At 42.2% G+C, this 19,356-nt stretch overlaps 1 protein-coding gene across 5 annotated transcripts; it reads right to left on the reverse strand.

Annotated features, from left to right (window-relative positions):
- Positions 1-6,562: 6,562 nt before the first annotated feature.
- LOC122031086 lies at positions 6,563-11,021 on the reverse strand. 5 transcript variants are annotated; one of them, XM_042590150.1, is made up of 5 exons: positions 10,456-11,021; positions 9,980-10,086; positions 9,614-9,840; positions 8,739-9,480; positions 6,563-8,551 (listed from the first exon to the last, which is right to left on the reverse strand). In XM_042590150.1, exons 2-5 carry the CDS (start codon positions 10,032-10,034, stop codon positions 6,795-6,797), a joined length of 2,781 nt encoding a protein of 926 aa, XP_042446084.1. In that variant the 5' UTR covers positions 10,035-10,086; positions 10,456-11,021; the 3' UTR covers positions 6,563-6,794. The 5 variants fall into 5 exon arrangements, with proteins under 5 accessions (XP_042446084.1, XP_042446083.1, XP_042446086.1 ...); XM_042590149.1 differs by having other exon boundaries at positions 10,205-11,021; XM_042590152.1 differs by lacking the exon at positions 9,980-10,086 and having other exon boundaries at positions 9,614-9,979.
- Between the last annotated feature and the right edge of the window lie 8,335 nt (positions 11,022-19,356).

The following is a 19,356-nucleotide window of genomic DNA, read 5'->3' on the forward strand; positions in this document are numbered from 1 at the left end:
CTTTTGGCGGTGGATGGGTGTGGGCCGCCCAGTGCTCTAGGACAGCTGTTGGCTCGAGGATCACCTTATAAGTGAGCAAAAGAAATCATTATCTGTAACTCCTTAAAAAAAGACGCTTAGCAAGATTTCCTAGGTGGCTAATGGGATGTTCATGACCACTTGATTGAATCTCTTGATGTAGGCCTGTAACGCTTCCTTGGGCCCTTGTTTAATTATGAATAGGTTCACATTCGTATTTTGATAATGGCGACTGCTAGCAAAATATTGAAGAAAAGCTGCTCGGAAATCCTTGAAGTTGCAGATAGAGTCGATTGGCAAGCGTTTGAACCACCTCTGCGCCAATCCAAAAAGCGTGGTGAGGAACACTTGGCACTTGACTCTATTGGTGTATTGGTGGAGCATGACTATGTTGTCAAATTTGAGTAGGTGGTCCTCGGAATCAGTTGACCATGTATACTCTCCGATCGTTAAAGGTCTAAAGTGAGGTGGTAACTGATCATCGAGGATTTATGGGAGAACTGCCTATTGATCCGCTCGAGAGAGTCATCGAGTCAGGGTGCTTTGTCTTTCTGCATATCCTGAATGGGCACATTCTCGGAAGATGATCCTTGCATCCTTTTGGCTTGGCCATGCTCTTCCGAGGGTGTGTGGCATAATGCCTAATGGTACAGGATCAACACATTCGATGCTTGTTAGAAGGCGTCGATCGGCTGATGGTTCGGCTTGCGGCCAGTAGGGTCTTCTGCTCGAGTCCTCTGGTCAACTCGCTAACCTGTCACCGATATAGCTAAGTCATGCAGTGCTTGACATTCGGCTGCTATCTCCTATTGCTGCTACACCATCTTTACAGCTCGGGCATTTATCAATATTTCTAACTCTTCTTAGGTTAACGTCATGGTGGTGAGTCATCCAACGCCCTCTATGTTAGATGCAATCTTGAGGGTCTATGTGACCATGTGTTTTGATATTTGGGCAAAAAGTGTAATTTAAGTTTATCCTTGTATTTAATATGTGTATTTGAGTTTTGTAGGTTTGTAGGATACATATATGACTCAGCTTGATGACTTTGGGTTTGGTGAAGGATGGAGCATCTGAGGGACCATGGACAAGGTAGCAAGGACAAGAATCGAGGGAAGCACATTTCGAGGCATACACAAATGATGTCATTGGGACAAGTCACGGGCTTGAATGCATCCGAGGGACGAGAGCTAAAGGAAGAAAGCTTGAAGGCAAGAGGTCAAGGCTGTGATGAAGAGTCAAGTGAGTCGTGAGGGTCCGAGTTTGAGAGAAATGTACTTGGGAAGGAAAACCCTAGGTTTAGGGTTTTACCAGTCGATTGGTGGTTGAGCTAGGGAGAATAGAATGTTTCTATTGTCTTAATCGAAGTGGACCAGTTGATTGGTATTGAGTCGTTGGGTTGTAACAGTCGAATTCCATAGAGGACTAGTTGACTGGTCCTGGCACCAGTCAATTGGTAACGGTATAATCAGCTTGGCTATTTTCCCCAAGCTCTATATAATGGAGCTTGGGTGGCTGGCAATGGTTGGCGAATGCTCATTATATTCCATGAGGTTTTGGTAAGAGTTGTGGTGAGGTTTCTCCACCCACAAGGAGACTTGAGGTAGTCGGAGTTTGCCGGGAGCTAATCCACCAACGGATAGAGATCGTCCACCTTACGGACAGTCATGGAATAGAAGCAAGTTATCTCCGACCCACGTAAATGAGCGTGTTGAGTTTGGTTTGCTTTCTTATCTTTAGATTAGCTTTCTATTTGTTATTGTTTGTTTTCCGCCATGCTAATATTGTAGGAAATCAAGTTGGAGGCAATGTTTATTCAACCTCTCTTCTAGCCGGCCACTGATCCTCAACAAGTGGTATCTGAGCAAGGTCGTACTTCATCAGACTAATCGCCGAGAAGAGCAACTTTAGGAAATTTACCGGCTTGATTGAACCTCCAAAGTATGAAGGAGGAAGTCTATGGGACATCACATATTGGATGATGAAAATGAAAGCCTTCTTCAAGACGGATTAGGACACCATGATGGTTGTTGATGAGTCATTCGAAGTCCCAAGAGACAAGAAAGGAAAGAGACTCCGACCACGTTATTAGATAGAAGAGCAAGCTTCACGATCAAAAATAAATTCAAAGGTAATATTAATATTAATAGATATTTTACCTTCTGACATGATAAGTGATGTAGGCGAGTATAAGAACGCCTATGTTTGTGGAGCAAAGTGAAGATGGTTCTAGGTAAAGAACCAAACCTACACAAGATTAAGAAGAAGGATAAGGAAATGACATCCACAAGTATGGATAAGGAAACAACATCAAGGGTTGAAGAAGAAGCCAAGACGGATGAAGAAGAAGTCTTAGAAGTAGTCAACTTAGTGAGCATCTCCACTGAAGTCAAGTCAAAGGACTACATCATTTGCTTCGGGTGCAATGAGAAGGGGCACTACAAGAGTAGGTGTCCATTGGGTAAGAAGAAGGTAAATCTCAAACTCAATCAAGTTATTTTAAATACTAACATGGGTTGTAAGAGTCAAGAAGTCCAAAAGAGGAGAATACGTATAGTATTCTTCATGTGTGGGGAGAAAGGATACTACCACACCAAGTGCCCTAAGAAGAGGAAGATCAAAAAGTTAACACATTTAAAGAAATGGGAGAAGAAGAGGATCTCAAGTCAAGGGGGAGCTTCAAGGGTAAGGGAGGTATACCCTAATTTGAATTGCAATTCAAATTTAAATTTTTCCATGCATGTTAGAAATAATTTTCATTATTTATCCATGCATAATTTTGGTTTTAGAGATCACGATAGAAATAGGGGTCAATGTAGATTATAACCCTAAGGTACATATACATGATAAATCTAGACATGTTAGATTCTCATTACCTAAGGAGAAGAAGGTAACAGAGAACCTAAGCATTAATCCTAAGAAGGGGAGACATATGTCTAGAAAAATGGGTAGGTCTAGGACTGTCCAACGTGGACAAGTTAATTCTAGAATTAGGAGTCTAGAAAAGAAGAATCAAGCTTTGAAGACAAAACTTGATAATTTGGAGAAAATCCTAAAAAGATCCAATGTTGGATCTAAAGGGTTAGAAATGATGTTGGGTAATCAAAGACCCCAAAATGATAGATCGGGTTTAGGATACTGATCTATTGTTTCCAAGGCCAATGAGAAGAAATATACTATGGTTGCATATGAGTATATGGCAAGGATGAAGTGCCTAAGTAAAGAAGATAAGGAGATCTTCTAAGGGACATCATTGTGGTTTAGCCATAATAGATAGTCACCTAGGGAGGTGACTAAGGTTAAGAGCTCTAGGGAGATCTCAAAAAGCCTTTAGAACATATGGTGAATGGATCTCAAGTGGGTATTACTTGGAAGTCTAGAAGGGCCATGGAATGTGTCAAAGTAGTTTAGAGACAGACTTGAGTCTCAAACCCAGGGAATTGGCAAAATTTAGTTAAATTTCATGCATGGAAATATGAAATTGGGTTCATATTACATGAAAATTGGTTTTGGATGTATAGATGTCATATAACTAATGCTAGGGATGCATTGAGGTTTGATATGTGCAAATATATCAAGAGGAATCCAAAACTAAGACTTTAGGTCAAGGTTCGATTAAGCCACTTAGATATTTTTGAATTTTGCGTCAATCTTGAGATTGGTGATAGATGTATTTTTAAATATATTTTTTTCAAGTAGACACAGGTAAAATAGACCTCTCCATAAAATTTGGAAATTTTTAGATATTTATGAAATTTTTAGTCTATTTCTGAAGTTAGGTCAAAAATATTGTTTGGACTGAAAAAGGTGATACCAATCAACTGATGCAGTTACCAGTTGACTGGTAATAGTGTGTTATTGAACATAAAATGTCTTTGTGAGTTTATTTCGATAAGGGCAGTCGACTGGTAACTAGGACAGTCGATTGATTTTCAGCACTGATTTTGACCAGGTCAACTCGTATAGGTGTATAAGATCCTTGGGAGATAAATACATGAGTTTAGGGTCAGTTTGGATAATCAAGCTTCGACAATTGGGATATTGTTAGAAGTTTTTTGATATTAGACAAAGGGAGAGAAGTAAGGTTTTGTTGGGAAAACCTTAAATACCTTTGCAAGAAATCCTACCTCAAAGGAGAGCTTAGGTGTAGGAGGAGCCTTGTGATAGGTTCCAATACATGCTGCATATTTTCTAGGCGTTGTAAGTCCAAGTGTGTAGCATTGTCAGTGTAAGTCTAAATGTGTTAGTAGCATGTTGTTTTGCTATTATGTTTTTCCTAACTTAAATGTATTGTCAAACATCAAAAAAAGGGAGATTGTTGGATGCAATCTTGAGGGTCCGTGTGACCCTGTGTTTTGATATTTGAACAAAGGGTTTAAGTTAGGTTTACCCTTGTATTTGATATATGTATATTAGTTATGCAGGTTTTCAAGATACACATATGACTCAGCTTGATGGCTTTGGGTCCGATGAAGGATGGAGCATCCTAGGGACTTGGACAAGGCAGCAAGGACAAGAGACGAGGGAAGCGCACTTCGAGGCTTACGCAAAAGTCGTGGGCTTGAATGCATCTGAGGGATGAGAGCCAAAGGGAGAAGGCTTGAAGGTAAGAGGTCAAGGTTGTTATGAAGAGTCAAGTGAGTTGTGAGGGTCACGAGTGTGAGAAAAATGTACTCGAGAAGGAAAAACCTAGGTTTAGGATTTTATCAGTCAACTGGTGTATATACCAATCGACTAGTGGTCGATCTAGGGAGAACAGAATGTTTCTATTGTTTGAACTGAAGTGGGACAGTCGATTAGTGTATGTACCAGTCGACTGGTATCGAGTCGTTGGGGCTATAACAATCGAATTTCATAGAGGACCAATCAATTGGTCCTGGCACCAGTCAACTGGTAACGGTATAATCAGCTTGACTATTTTCCCCAAGGTCTATATATTGAAGCTTGGGGTGGCTGGCAATGGTTAACGAAATTAGTGGTGGTTAACCCTAATTAGTTGTCACCAAAGTCTCAAGTGCTCATTGTGTTACAGGAAGTCTTGGTAAGAGTTGTGGTGAGGTTTCTCCACCCACAAGGAGACTTGAGGTAGCTAAAATTTATTGGGGGGTTAATCCACCGACGGATAGGGATCGTCCACCTTACGGACAATCGTGAAGTAGGAACAAGTTATATCCGAAACACGTAAACGAGCGTGTCGAGTTTGGTTTGCCTTCTTGTCTTTAAATTACCTTTCTATTTGTTATTGTTTGTATTTCGCTGTGCTAACATCGTAGAAAAGAAAATTGGAGTCAACGTCTATTCAACTCCCTTCTAGCTGACCACCGATCCTCAACACTCCATCTTCACGTCTCGGATGCAGGTGAAGTTCCCACAGACGGCGCTAGAAATGCTCCTATCCAAAAGCTGAGAAGACGGCTAGCTGGGAACATGGCTCTGGTGTTGACTAGAAGAATACTCCGCGCTATCCTGCAAAACTAGGAACATTAGTGTTAGACCAGGGAAGAGGTCTCCAGCGTTGACCCTCCGACGCTTAAGTCAATCTTCGGTTTGAGAGAAAAGAATACTAACAGTGAACAGCAACAAAGAGCGTGTAGAATAATGAAGCATTGCATACCTCGACTTATAGATGGAGACCCCTTTTATATTACCATTGTAGTGTCTATGCACACATCCCAAAGCATATATACATTTTCTAAAACTTCCTAAGAAAGACAAGTTGAAAAGTGTCTCTGACACTTTTCCTTAAGTGACCATGCAAATCCAAGTGACATAACAGGTCAGAAGCTTCTAAAATACTATTTACCTGTTGGACATTTTCTGTTGTCGGCGACATAAACTTTCAAAAGAGTATGGTAAAATATGTATGTGGGTCCTGTTACAGGTCGACCGGGGGCCACTTGGCCAGGACATCACTAGCTCAACTGTGCAAAATGGAGCTATTGACCTGTTCTTCACTCGGCCTGACTGTTATCGAAAAGACATATTGCATCCGACCGGACATAAGGTCCGATCGGTAAGGGAAGTGGACCGGATAACCTAATGTTTTGCTCTTAACCTCGGCCGTTCAGATGATCTGATCTATGGACGTGTGATGGCCGCTCTACTGATCTAATCGACTCTTCACATCCGACCAACTCTTAGGACTTACTCGGCCAACTTTACTTGACCCACAAGTCCACACAATTTTATAGTCCATCTGATCCTACAATTTTAACTGTTCAATTTTAACCTCTATATCCGTCGATCTTTACTACTTTCACCTAATTTTTAAAAGCCCATCTTCATCACCGTATCTTCGGTGGGGATAAAAACAACGAGATCAGATCAGCCATTGAGATAGAGATTTAGTATAGAATATTGCCAAGTCAACGTCATGCAGAATCCACGAATTGTCGGCATCACTCGTTTTTGAAGAAATCCATTTCTTTTATACACTGGCAGCCACTCATACTGTAGCGGATAGCGTTCACAGATAATAGAAATTCGTCAACAAGAATTATCATTGCTGATGCTAAATTAACAGATTCAATGAACTCGATGGTCATGCTTAATGTACACAATCCACATTGACTAAAGTCAAATTTTTTTTCCCCACAGTTCTTGTAGAAATCAACAAATTATTCCATAGAATCTACAAAACTCCCTAAAAGCCAGTGAAAATAGCTCCAAATCAAGACCAACATTTACACTCTTTGTCATCTCTAAATCTAGTTTAACTGAGAAACACTGTATATCCTTGACGACGACAAGGACTCTTGTGCTCTAAAGCTACATTGTTAGGGAGGAGCACAGGCATTTGCTGTTCTTTGCCTTGCACACCTCCTTGTAGTCCTCCCCCATCCAATTATGCTGCTCCCAGCATTCTCCAACTCTGTGTTAGTAGGTTGCTCTGGAAGGGGACTATTGTGCATTTCTGCATTTGCTATGGCCAAATTTCTTAGTTGTCTCCTCCCACTTTGAGAGCGCGACTTGTTTTTGTTCCTATTTGTCTTTCTAGAAACTGTCAGTCGCCACTTTCCTGTGCTTGTTATCCCTCCAAGCATCCGGAGATCCTCGGTCACTTCATGCCTCGACAATGATGTGAGTGCTGGGAGGACGTCATTCTTGAAATCTTTCCTTTGCCTTCTCTTCCTTGTCTGAGGCCTTGAAAGCATCAAGCACGTCGGTTTCTCATCATCCTTTGTCTTACCTTGCTTAAAAGATTTGCAACCGTATTCGTCTGCCTTGAGCTCTTCAAGCTTCAATGTCATTGACTCGAAGAAATCCAATCCATCATCACCAGAAGCTTCAAATGCCTCTGGCATACATGTAGCAATGTCTGCCAACAAATGCAAGGAATCACAAGTAGTTGGTGTTGGCGGAATATTTGTGATCCTACCTAAATGAGTATGTGCATCTATGGACATTGAAACAATAGCATCTGCAGCTGATGTGATGCAAACATCCAGTGAGGAAGTGAAGATGTCGACCACAGCAATTGGTTGATTGATATCAATGTCCATATTATCATCTTCCAGTGCATCAGCTGGTACTTCCAGATCAATTTCACAAGTCGATTTGCTAACATCCACTGCCATAGAAAGTGAAGATGGAAATCCTACAGTTGAAGCTCCACACGATTCATTTTCAGTAACAGGTATTATTAGCTCACAATTCAGATTAATCTCGTTTTCTAAACCTTGCCTACCATTTCTCATTGATTTTCCATTTTCATAGTTGATTGCATGATCCTGGTTCTTGATTTTTAATCCTTGAAACTCGACGTTAAGTTGCACATTTGATCTTGTGTCATTTTCTTTTCTGTCAGCATAGCCATTGCAAGATGACCATTCTCTAAGCCAAACCAAGCTGTCAGAAGCTTCATTATGCTTTCTAGCTAAACTTTCTTGTTCTGAAAAACCATGTTCACCACAATGGAGTGCCTGATTCAAATTCAAACCCTTCACAGATTGAAAATCAACAAACTTCGAGTCCTTCAAGGATCTTTGAGATTCAAACCCATTACAGTCACTGAGATTTGGCTTCCCAAGGTTGCTTTGCAAATCTTGTATAGTGATCAAAGAAGTCGAGTTCATTTGAATAGCATGACGATGATTGTCTGCATGGGATAAGAATAAATTATCAGGTTCCATCTGTGGCTGTGAATCCCCATTGCATTTTACTTTGTTACATTCAGGAATGCTGTTGCTTTGTTTAAACGCATCCGAGTTCTTGAAGCAAGAAAGCCCTTGAAGTGCAGCAACTGGATTTTGGTCTACAATCTGCATTCTCTCTGTGCTAATCAAAATGGGTGGAGATGCAGCAACATGGTTTAAGACCGACAGATTCATCAATGTAGGAGTGAACTGTGAAGCTTTAAATCTTGGATTGCTCAAGTTAACTGCTAGACTAGCAGAATTTTCAACAGGGACAGTTTTCTCTCGAAACCAAATTCCCGTTGTATCTTGTTCAGGCAAGGAACTTGATTTCTTAAATTTCAACTTTAGTTGCTCAAAGGAACTCAGATATTCATTGCTAACATCTCTACTATGCCCTGTGACAACCAAAAAGTGAATTACTTGCATATCAAACTGTCAGCAGCATAAAAAACAAAAAAGTATGTGAAACAACATGCTCTTGCATGCTAAAACTATGAAAGTGAATGACTTGAGATGTGTTGTTCAACTCTTATATAGAAATAATGCTTCATAAGTTCATAAATATTTGATCATTGATCTTACCAGCACAATTGTCCTGCATTTGTTGTTCTTGTGTTATCCCAACTGTGAGCATGCCAAGGTTGTTTGAGCTGTTACCATTGCAGAGATAATCATGTGAAAACTTGGTTTTTGATTCTGTTGGTAGACAAGGATTTGCAACTTCTTTTGAGAGTACATTCAGACCATCCAATTTATAGATATTTGATTTGACAGCTTCGGTCTCCCAAGAATCCCTAATAGGCTCATTCAGATCAGCCAACCCATGAATTGATTGATCATCTGAATGCCAGTTTGATTTTAGACTAGTTTTTCCGATTCCACGAATCCCGACACTACCAAGAGTTAACTTGACACCATTATCATCCCAAATGCCACGAACATTTTCTCTTCTATTTTTTTTTGTATCTTCTTCCTTTTCTATGTAAGCGTCAGCAGGAAGACTAAGATCCAAAATTCTTCTAGTAAACCTCTTTAGTTCAGTTTCTTCTGGTTTGCTACTCTCAACACATTTCCCATGTTTACTTGGACTCACGTCTTCCTTCAGAAAGTATAAAGAGGCTTTGTTGTCGTCAATAACTTCTATAACGTTTGATGTAGTCATTGGCCGATGAGATGCATGCCATCTCTTTTCATCCAATTCAGAATGCAATGGAGATACGAGCATGCTTAAATTAGGTGTCTGAAAATATCTGTTCATTTGTGCTTTCTTTAGCTCATGCATCAGCTCCATTTGTATTCTATAAAGGCGATGAAGCTCATAAACCTGGACCACAGATTGAAATTTTAACTTTAAGGAATTTGTGGAGACATTCTTTTATCTGAAAAATATAGATAAATACAATCTTCTAAAGAAGGAAAAGCATCAATACTCATGCATTTTCAGTTCTTGAACAAACCTGTTTTCGGAATATAGCTTCATGTTCAAGCATTGTTCTCTTCAACATGTCTTTGTCATATCCCAAACAGCTTCCAGCCGCCCTTGGTTTGAATTCATTGAACAGTTGCCTGCTGACAGATTTATGTTCACAGAACAGTGTCCAGCTGAAGTTTGTATCTTCATTTAGATCCCTTGTTTGCTGATAACCTGGCAGGTAACTTTTGGAGTGGACTTTTGTTCCCATTCCTATGAATTTTCAAGAAATCTTAGGATAATGCTTTCTTTGTAGAAGGCAGCATACTTTCTTTGCGATAATTCGTGTTCATCAAGAAAAATACTAATTTACTGAAATCCACAAGAAAGAATTGACATTTAAATGGAGGACCTGTCAAATTGAAAAAGTAGTTCAAGTTCACATCACTCATCAAGGCAAAGATCATAACCAGGCGAAATCGAAGGTGCCAACGAAATTATTGCTGCAGATTGTGAGGCCTGTGGGATTTTCATTCAGAAAGTATATTGATTTGTCATACTAAACAGGTTAACAAAGAATTGTTGTTCATCAATGTTTTTGCAACAACAAGGAGGGAAAATAAACTATAGTTAATACCTAAAGCAACTGATGAAGCAGATCTAATGCAAGAGTCAAAGAACAACAAAACCAAACCAGAATCCAGATGAAGAAACCAAGCTCTCCGTTAAACGCCTGAAAATTAACTTTCCGACCACAGAACAAAGGGAGGAGGGGAAGCAAGGTAGAGAGCAAAACCCCATAGCCAAAAGTGTTCCTTTTTACAAAGCGATTGAACAGGAAGTTTGAACACAGGGAGCTAAAAAAAAAACAAAAGATACGAATGTTACCTCTGTGAGCAAGTGAGGATTTCTAGAGAAAGAGTGAGGGAAAAATTCAATCTGTCGTTGAAGAACAATGGAAGAAGAAAAGGATCTGGTTTTTAGAGGCACATCAGTCGCAAAGGTAGAGAAGCAAGAGGAGGCGGAGGAAGAGGAGGAGAGGGAAAGGAAGAAGCTTGGAAGGAGGACAAGGAGATCCCAGAGAAAGAAAATCTCCACAACAACAAATGGCCTTCCAAGAACAGTTTGAGGAAACTTGTCAACCTCAGGCCTCATTATTCCCTTTCTCTCTCATGCTTTTCCTTTTTTTTCTTTTGGATTTTTCCACCTACAATATACTCTTTCCTGGAATCCCACAATACTTCTGTACTTAACAGGGTTGGAGTTTAGGATTCTCATCGACTCTCTTCCCCCCACCTTCCTTATTTTCTGGTGCTGAATACAGTGAGAGAGGAACAAAAAAGAAAACAAGAAACATGCATCCAAAGCTGCTTGTTTTTTGGTTCTCGGCAGCAAAAGAGAAGAGAAAGTAAAGGACAACAACAGAACTCAAACTAAAAGAGCAGCCATCTTTTGGTTCTTTATTGATTATTTTATTGCAGGCATCGTTTCATGGATATGTATTGTAGAATTGGACAGATTGGAATTGAGGGGCCAACAATCTCCAATGCATTCTTGCTAGATTGGAGGCTGGATTGACTCAGCTGCCCCTCGAGAGATATCTATGAATGGACCAGAAAAATTTGGGAAAATCTCTAACAAATCTAATGCTTTTAATGACAAGTTCAGGTTGCTTACTCAAGAATTATTCTTAATTAAAGAGAAAGAAAAAAAAAAGAATTGTTAAGTGGGGGCTTTTCAGTGAAATCCATGAGTGTTTTTTTTCCCGATCGTTAGCTGTTCTCCATAAAAGCTTCTACTCTGATTGGGATTGACCAAAAAGCAAAAGGCGAGCTATGTTGTTAGGATTGGAATCTGATGAATTAATTAAGTGAATAATAATAATAATAATAATAATAATAATAATAGCCTACACAGCGCAGAGTCACGAAGAACGCATGAACACCTTGAAGTTGAAGCAATGGTGAGGTCAGGGAAATCATGGTCGGGTAGCCTTCAAGGCGCATAAAGCAAGTGGCCATGGTGTGTCTCCAGGGTTGGCCGACATCTTTCTTTATCAGGAAATAGGAGAGAGAAACCACCATTTTGTCAGGGAGATTAAACTTTATAATCCGACAATGGATAGGACACTGTTAAATTTTTTACATAATTCTATATTTATATGTATTTAATTTTATTAAATACCCAATACATATATTGGGTGAAATATTTTTTTAAAAAATTATTAAAACCCATAAATCCAACCGAAGATGCTAAGATGTCTTGGATGACATATCTCTGAGTATTAAATATATTTATGTAAAAATTAAAAAGAAAATCATTTAATTTATTATTAAAAGAATCTTTATATGTCACGTATGTATATTTTACCTTTTTAAAATTATTTTATTTTGATGTTATTGGTAGCAACGATATGATTGTAGATGCTATATGATTCTGTCCGGAATCTAAGTCAGACGAAAATCGACTAAAATGTCATTGGCGTTGATGGAGAGGCGACTTTGACACCCCTGCATATGTGCTCGAGAAAACGGACCCCCGTATGAGACTAACGGGCGGTGGTGACTAAGCCGGTGGTACTTAGGCTCTGCGCACACTCAGATAAGCACACGGAACGTTAGAGACCAGAAACCAGGGAAAAAGTCTCAGACACAGACCCTCTAATGCTCAAGTTAGGTATTTTCCCCTCGGAAAAATAGTGTACGAAGGAAAAAGAACTGTAGAAGACAAGTGTGAATGCGCGCGTGTACCTACTGAAGGGAGAGGACCTCCCTTTTTATATGACCATGCGTATCTTTGGAGCCTGACCGATGTCAGAGAATGTCAGGTGTCAGGGCCTGTCGAGTGATGGAGGGCGCGTGGCACCCTCTTATGCATTGAAAGAAAGTTCCATTCGCAGATGACAACAGACCATTGGAATATTCCTTGACAAATGACAGCTATTTTCTGACAGGCGATTACGATTCTCTGACATTGTTGTCGCCTAGTGCCTTCTGTACCGCCCGAGTTTAGCTACGGGCAACTTGGGATGGCTGTTAGGATGTGGCGCCTGGCTCAAGTCTTGATGAGGGAGACGTGCTTGGAGTACTAAAAGGTTGGCTGGGAGCTACCTTACTAAAAGTACCAGGCCTGTATATGCAGATCAGGTTGAGGGAACTAGACCAGTCGAGGAAGGTCGGGCCTTACTCCAAGCTACGTCTTATGCCTCTGATTTGGGGTCTTGATCTATAAGCATCCGATCGGGAATTATGTGCTTGCTGACGTCAGGCGGTCCTACTCCTTTCCCTAATTGCTGACTGTCACGTCCCCTTGACTTCTTACTGCCACGTGACCTTGACTTCTGATTGTCACGCCCCCGTAACTTCTAATTGTCACGTCCTCTTGATTTATGACTACTATGTCCTCTTGACTTATGACTACTTGCCCTTATTGGACCCCACCTTTATGTACTGTATCACAAGTTTCCCTTCCAAGTCTAGTCGAAAGAGGCTTAGGTCTAACTGACTAGACCCAAATTCTAGTTTCATTTACTTCACCACTATGACTATAAATGTTGTTCCTTTTTCCAGACCATCGGTAATGTAACCGGTTTAATGGCTAAATCATCCTCGGGGGAAGGGTCACTTTAATCTTTACGGAGGTTGACATCTCCCCCTTTCCTCTTTAAAAGGAGCTAATCTCCCTCCCTAGAGACGTACTTTCTTTTAACTAACGCCCCTTAAGCATGGATTCGAATTCCGAGTTGGATGAACTGTTATGCCTCCATCAACGATTGGATCATATGACCCAACTGCTTACTCAAAAATGTATAGCCTTAGCCGAGATGACACAGGATAGGGATCTTCAATCTTCTCTTTGTCAAGAAATTGAGGAACTTTAATTAGCCACTAAATCTCGGGCCTAGGCTGAAGTAGTACTGAAACATAAAGCTTATGCAGACCTGGAGAGCCATACCCAATTCCTGACATACTTGAAAGAGAAACACGCCGCTTCCATATCCCTTCTTCAAGAAGAAGCCCAGATCAAAGATGAAATCATTGTTCAACAATGATGCATCATTTAGTCAACTAAGGCTGAGCTGGCACAGGCTCGAGTCCATCCGGAGAAAGCAAGTCAAGAAGAACGCTTATGCCCGAGGTGCTAGATCGCGGCTGGTGCTGGAAGAGAACTCTGAGCGCTTAGATGTCCTCTATGCCTTTACAGATGTACGAATGAGATTTTGAGGGGCGCCCCATATATTTTATCAAGTGAATGTAGATCTGATTAGGTTTCAATCTTTATTCGTGTATCTTAACTCCTTTCTCACTTAAACTTTTCTGCTTAATACCACACAATCATCGAGAGGTCATTAGTGAAGGCCTTGCTGGCTTATAACCTGCGAGGGAACGAAAGCCTGGAAGAAAGCTGGCCGATAGGTCGTTGAGCGTGAGAACTCGCTTACTCGCGCTGGGGCAAGAGTCTGGAAAATGTTCCACAATATCCATACCTCATTGGTCAAAGGGGCAAGTGACTATTAAAGTTCTCAAAGTCTCTGTTGGCCGATGGGTCAGGTTCTGATTCTTCTGACAAGAGAGGCAGGTGGTTATTAACTGCTGAGCATCCTTTTGTAGGGTAGGCCAAAAATACCTAGCCAGGAGTACTTTACGAGCCAACGTTCTTCCTCCTGTGTGGTTACCGCAACATCCTTGATAAACTTCTTGCAGGTCATATTCTACCTCGTCCGGGCCTAAACATTTAAGCAATGGTTGAGAGAAGGTCCTCTTATACAATTGATCCCCGATCAATGTGTATTCATGGATTCTTTTTCTGATCAATCTGGATTCTTCCCCTTTGGCAGGTAAGACGTCTTGTTGAAGATAAACGATTATTGGAGCTCTCCAATGAATCGGCTCTTCCAAATTATTCTGTAGGTTAATATGAGATATTAGGAAGTTTTGAGCTATTGACTTATCCAATACCCAAGTGGTCAAAGAGCTGGCCATTTTGGCTAGTTCATCTGCCCTTTGGTTGTCTGCCCAATCACTATGACTTCCTTGAAGCCCTCCTTCATTTTCTCATATGCTTCTCTGTATAACTACAGCTTCTCATTGTTAACTTCAATGTGTCCAACCACTTGCTGAGCTACCAGCTGAGAATTCGAATAAATGAGCACCTGGGTGGCCCCAACATGTTGAGATGCCTGTAATCCAACCAGTAATGCTTCATACTCTGCCTCGTTGTTGGTAGCTCTAAAGTTTAGCCGGACCGCTAGTTACATAATATCTTCTTGAGGGATATAAGGAGTATCCTCACGCCACTTCCTTGTTGAGTTGACGATCCATCCACATAGACCTTCCATGTTTCTTCAGAGTCAGGCTGATGGATCTCTGTTAGAAAATCTGTCAGGGCCCGTGCTTTAATTATTGTTCGGGGTTGGTACTGTATATCATACTCTTCCAGTTCTGTTGCCCATTTGATGAGACGTCCAACTATCTCTATGTTGGTAAGAGTCTTCCCCATGGTGCGATTGGTCAAGACTGTGATTGGGTGTGTAAAAAAATAAGGTTGAAGGTGGTGAACCATAAGTATCAATCTATAAACTAACTTCTCCATGGTCGTGTATCATGACTCAACCCCTATCAATAAGTGGCTAAAGAAGTACATTGGTCGTTGTACATCATCCTGCTCTTTCACCAGAACTACCCCCACAACCTCAGGGGTAGCTGACAAATACACCCAAAGTGACTCCCCTACGATAGGCTTAAACAGAGAGGGTGAGGTCTCTAGATGTTGCTTTAGTTCCTCAAAAGTTTTGTTGCACTCTTCATCCCACTGAAACTTGGTAGCCCTTTTAAGCACCTTGAAGAAAGGGAGCGCTCGGTCTGCAGATCGGGATATGAACCGAGAGAACACCGTAATCTTGCCTACTAGCTTCTGTGCTTCCTTCAGATTTCTAGGCGCTTGCATGTCGCAGAGGGCCTGAACCTTCTCTGGGTTGGCTTCAATTTCTCGTTCAGTAACCAGATACTCCAAGAATTTTCCCCCTCGGGCCTCGAACAAGCACTTCAACGGGTTTAACTTTAAGCCATACTGCCACAGGGTACCACAGATTTCTTCCACATCGACTATAAGGCTAGTGGTTGTAGTGGACTTAATGAGGATGTTAACTGCGTAAACTTCCACGTTTCACCCAATCTTCTTCCGGAAGATCTTGTCCATCATTCGCTGATAAGTAGCTCAAGCATTGCATAGACCGAATGACATAACCGTATAATAAAAAGTGTCGTTGACTATGACGAAGCTAACCTTCTATTGATCTTCCAGAGTGAGAGGGATCTGATGGTATCCTTAATAGGCATCAAACATACAGATCCTCTCACAACCCGAAGTAGAATCCACCATCTGGTTGATTCTTGGCAACGGGTAGCAGTCCTTGAGACTAGCTCGGTTGAGGTCCCGGAAGTCGATGCAGACTCTCCACTTATTATTAGAATTGGACATCAGGACCACGTTAGAGAGCCGAGATGGGAATTGTACCTCTTTAATGTGCCATGCTTTCAAGAGCTGGCCCACTTTAGCTTGGATGATCTTATTTTGTTCGTTCGAGAAGTTCCGCTTCTTCTGCTTGACCGGCCGGGAATTAGGCAGGATGTGTAGCTTGTGCTCAACTACCTCGGACTTGACTCCTAGTAGCTCCTCGGGGGATCAGGTGAAGACATCCCTATTACATGCCAGGCATTTGACCAGATCTGTCTTGATCTCGATTGATAGATTGTCTGATATGCGGATGATGCTATTCGGACGCTCTGGATAGAGCTGGACCTCCTCCCAAGGGATGAGTTCCTCTACTATAGGTAGAGGCTTCTCTTGGATGACATAGATTCTGCCAACTTGGGTTCTTTGAGCCTTGCGGGCCTCCACTTTTATCATGTCGATATAACACCTGCGAGAGACCAGTTGCTCACCTCTGACTTCCCCGACCTGTCTTCCATCAAAAATTTAATCTTCTGATAGAAGGTGGAGACTGCCGCCCGAAACTTGTGCAGTGTTGGTCTTCCCAGAATGACATTATAAGAGGATGGTGAATCCACAACGATGAAAGTGCTTCTCTGCGTCCTCACAAGGGGCTCGCTACCCAGAGATATGGCTAGCTTGATTTGGCTCATTGGTCTTACCTCATTGCCGATGAACCTGTACAATGAAGTGGTTACTGGTTGGAGCTCACTGGCATCGATTTGCATGCCCTCGAACACATTCTTGAACAACACATCGACAGAGCTTTCGGTATCAATGAAAACCCTAGCCACGCAGCTGTTGATTATGACGACTTTGATTATTAGGGCATCATCATGCGGGAGTTCTAATCCCTCCAGGTCTTACGACCCAAAACTAATTATGGGTCTTGCAGCTTGCTCCCGACTACATCCTACAGCATGTATCTCTAAGTGATGTTCATGAGATTTCTAAGCCCTAGCGAATCTCCATCCATAGACCCTCTGGAGATCATGTCAATCTCTTGGATGGTTGCATTTCCCCTATTCTCCTCCTCCGGGGATCCCCCCTGGCTCCTTGCCCTAAAGCTGCTGGCTTCCCTAACCTGTATTTTTAGGAAGGGATTTTCTTGACTGACCCACCATGGTAGTTTGGCTGGCCAGTAGCCTCTGAAGCTTGGGCGTGATCTCGGGCGAAGGCAGACCCAGTTCAGCTGCACGTTAAGAGTCATGGGCAAACTGGATGCAATCTCCAATAGAATGGGTGTGGGACCTGTGGTAAGTGCAATTGCCGGGCCCCCACTGACGGGGTCTAGGTGCTTGGATAGCTTTTACCTATTGAGCCGTCCTGGAGTCCTGACCGGGCGGGAATCCTAGTCGGGCATCCTTGGAGCGGGGAAAAGGCCAAGCTGGAGGTTATGGCGGCCTTTTCTCCGGCTTGTTGGCAGGAGCAGGCGCCTTGTCTGCTTTTCGCCAAGCTGCCTGAGCTTTTTCTATGTTGATATAGCTAGCGACCTTCCCCAATATCTCATCAAAGTTCTTCACAGGCTCTCGGATGAGAGTTTGGAAGAACTCTCCCTTCCCGAGACCATGGGAGAAGGCGCTCATCAGTATCTTCGAGGTAGCGGACGGGACGTCCTGGGCTATAGTTGAAGCGTTTGATATAACTTCTCAAGGGCCTGATAAACCCTTGCTTTAGGGCAAAGAGACAATGGTCTATCTTCTGATACTTCCTACTACTGGTGAAATGACATAGGAAAATGGTCTTAAAATCTTAGAAGCAGGTGATGGACCCGTTCGACAATCCATCAAACTATTTTTGTGCCGAGCCGGACATAGTGTTTAAGAACACTCGACACTTGATGATGTCACTGTATTGGTGCAGCAATGCAGTGTTCCAAAATTTTTGAAGATGATCCTCCAGGTCCTTACTACCATCATACTCTCCAATAGTTAGGGGCTTATACCCCTTCGGTAGTTTTTTCTCGAGTACCCTTAGAGAGAAGGAAACTTGCTCCTTAGGTAACTCCCTCGACTCCTCTTGAAAGACTATGACTTTTCCTTTCTTTGAATCTCTAGGCGGGGAACTCTCGGCTATGGAGGCTCGCGATTGCTCTTTCTTATTATAATAGGCTGGGCAGGGATCTCAATAGAAGGCTTGAGGAAAATCCTCGGGTTGCTTCCTCTTTGACCCCTTGTCAGAAGCGTGGGTCTAGTCTTTTGAAGTTGCCAGCATCTTGTGTGAATGTGAAATAGTGGTCTATTTTTCGGAAGCTGCTCGTCTCTTGGCCTCCTTGAACAGTTCATATTCTCCTGCTGTCATGGTGATGTTGATTCTTCTGGTCTCCGCCATCGTTACGTTCCAGAACAGGTGAAGGAACTTCCTACAAATGACGCCAAATTGATCATATCTGGAATCTGAGTCAGACAAAGGCCGATGTCACTAGCGTTGACGGAGAGGCGACTTGGACACCCCTGCATATGTGCCCGGGAAAACGGACCCCCGTGTGGGACTAACGGGTGGCGGTGACTAAGCTGGTGGTACTTAGGCTCTGCGCACACTCAGACAAACACACAGAACATTAGAGATCAGAAACCAGGGGAAAAGTCCCAGGCGTAGGCCCTCCAACTCTCAAATCAGATACTTTTTCCCTAGAAGAATAGTGTATGAAGGAAAAGAACCATAGAAGACAAGTGCGAATGCGGGCGCATACCTACTCAAGGGAGAGGACCTCCTTTTTTATATAACCGTGCATACCTCTGGAGCCTGACCGATGTTAGAGAATGTCGGGTGTCAAGGCCTATAAGGTTATGGAGGACACGTGATACCCTCTTATAGACTAAAAGGAAGTTCCATTTGTAGATGATAGCAGATCATTCGAATATTCCCTGACATATGACAGTTATTCTCTGACAGGCGGCTACGGTTCCTTGACATTATTGTTGCCTAGTGCCTTCTGTACCACCAGAATTTAGCTACGGGCAACTCGGGATGGCTATTAGGATGTGGCGCCTGGCTCAAGTCTTGATAAGGGAGACGAGCTGCGACGGGGGTCCCCTCTTTCACGCTTGGAGTACTAAAAGGTCGATTGGGAGCTATCTTACTGAAAGTACCAAGCTTGTATATGTAGATCGAGTTGAGGGAACCAGACCAGTCGAAGAAGGTCGGGCCTTACTCCAGGCTATGTTTTATGCCTCTGATCTGGGGTCTTGATATGTAACCACCCGACTGGGAATTATGCGCTAGATGACGTCAGTCGGTCCTACTCCTTTCCCTAATTGCTGACTATCACGTCCCCTCGATTTCTGACTGTCACAC

Source organism: Zingiber officinale, chromosome 11A (genome assembly GCF_018446385.1).
Source record: "Zingiber officinale cultivar Zhangliang chromosome 11A, Zo_v1.1, whole genome shotgun sequence".
Taxonomy (NCBI): domain Eukaryota; kingdom Viridiplantae; phylum Streptophyta; class Magnoliopsida; order Zingiberales; family Zingiberaceae; genus Zingiber; species Zingiber officinale.

Bases quoted from the DNA above. Each gene is read 5' to 3' on its own strand.
- LOC122031086 (XM_042590150.1), bottom strand. From the start codon at position 10,034: ATGATCTTTGCCTTGATGAGTGATGTGAACTTGAACTACTTTTTCAAT. The intron at 9,481-9,613 runs GTTTGTTCAAGA...TCTGTGGTCCAG, and splicing joins AAGCTATATTCCGAAAACAG to GTTTATGAGCTTCATCGCCT. The intron at 8,552-8,738 runs GTAAGATCAATG...TGGTTGTCACAG, and splicing joins AATGCAGGACAATTGTGCTG to GGCATAGTAGAGATGTTAGC.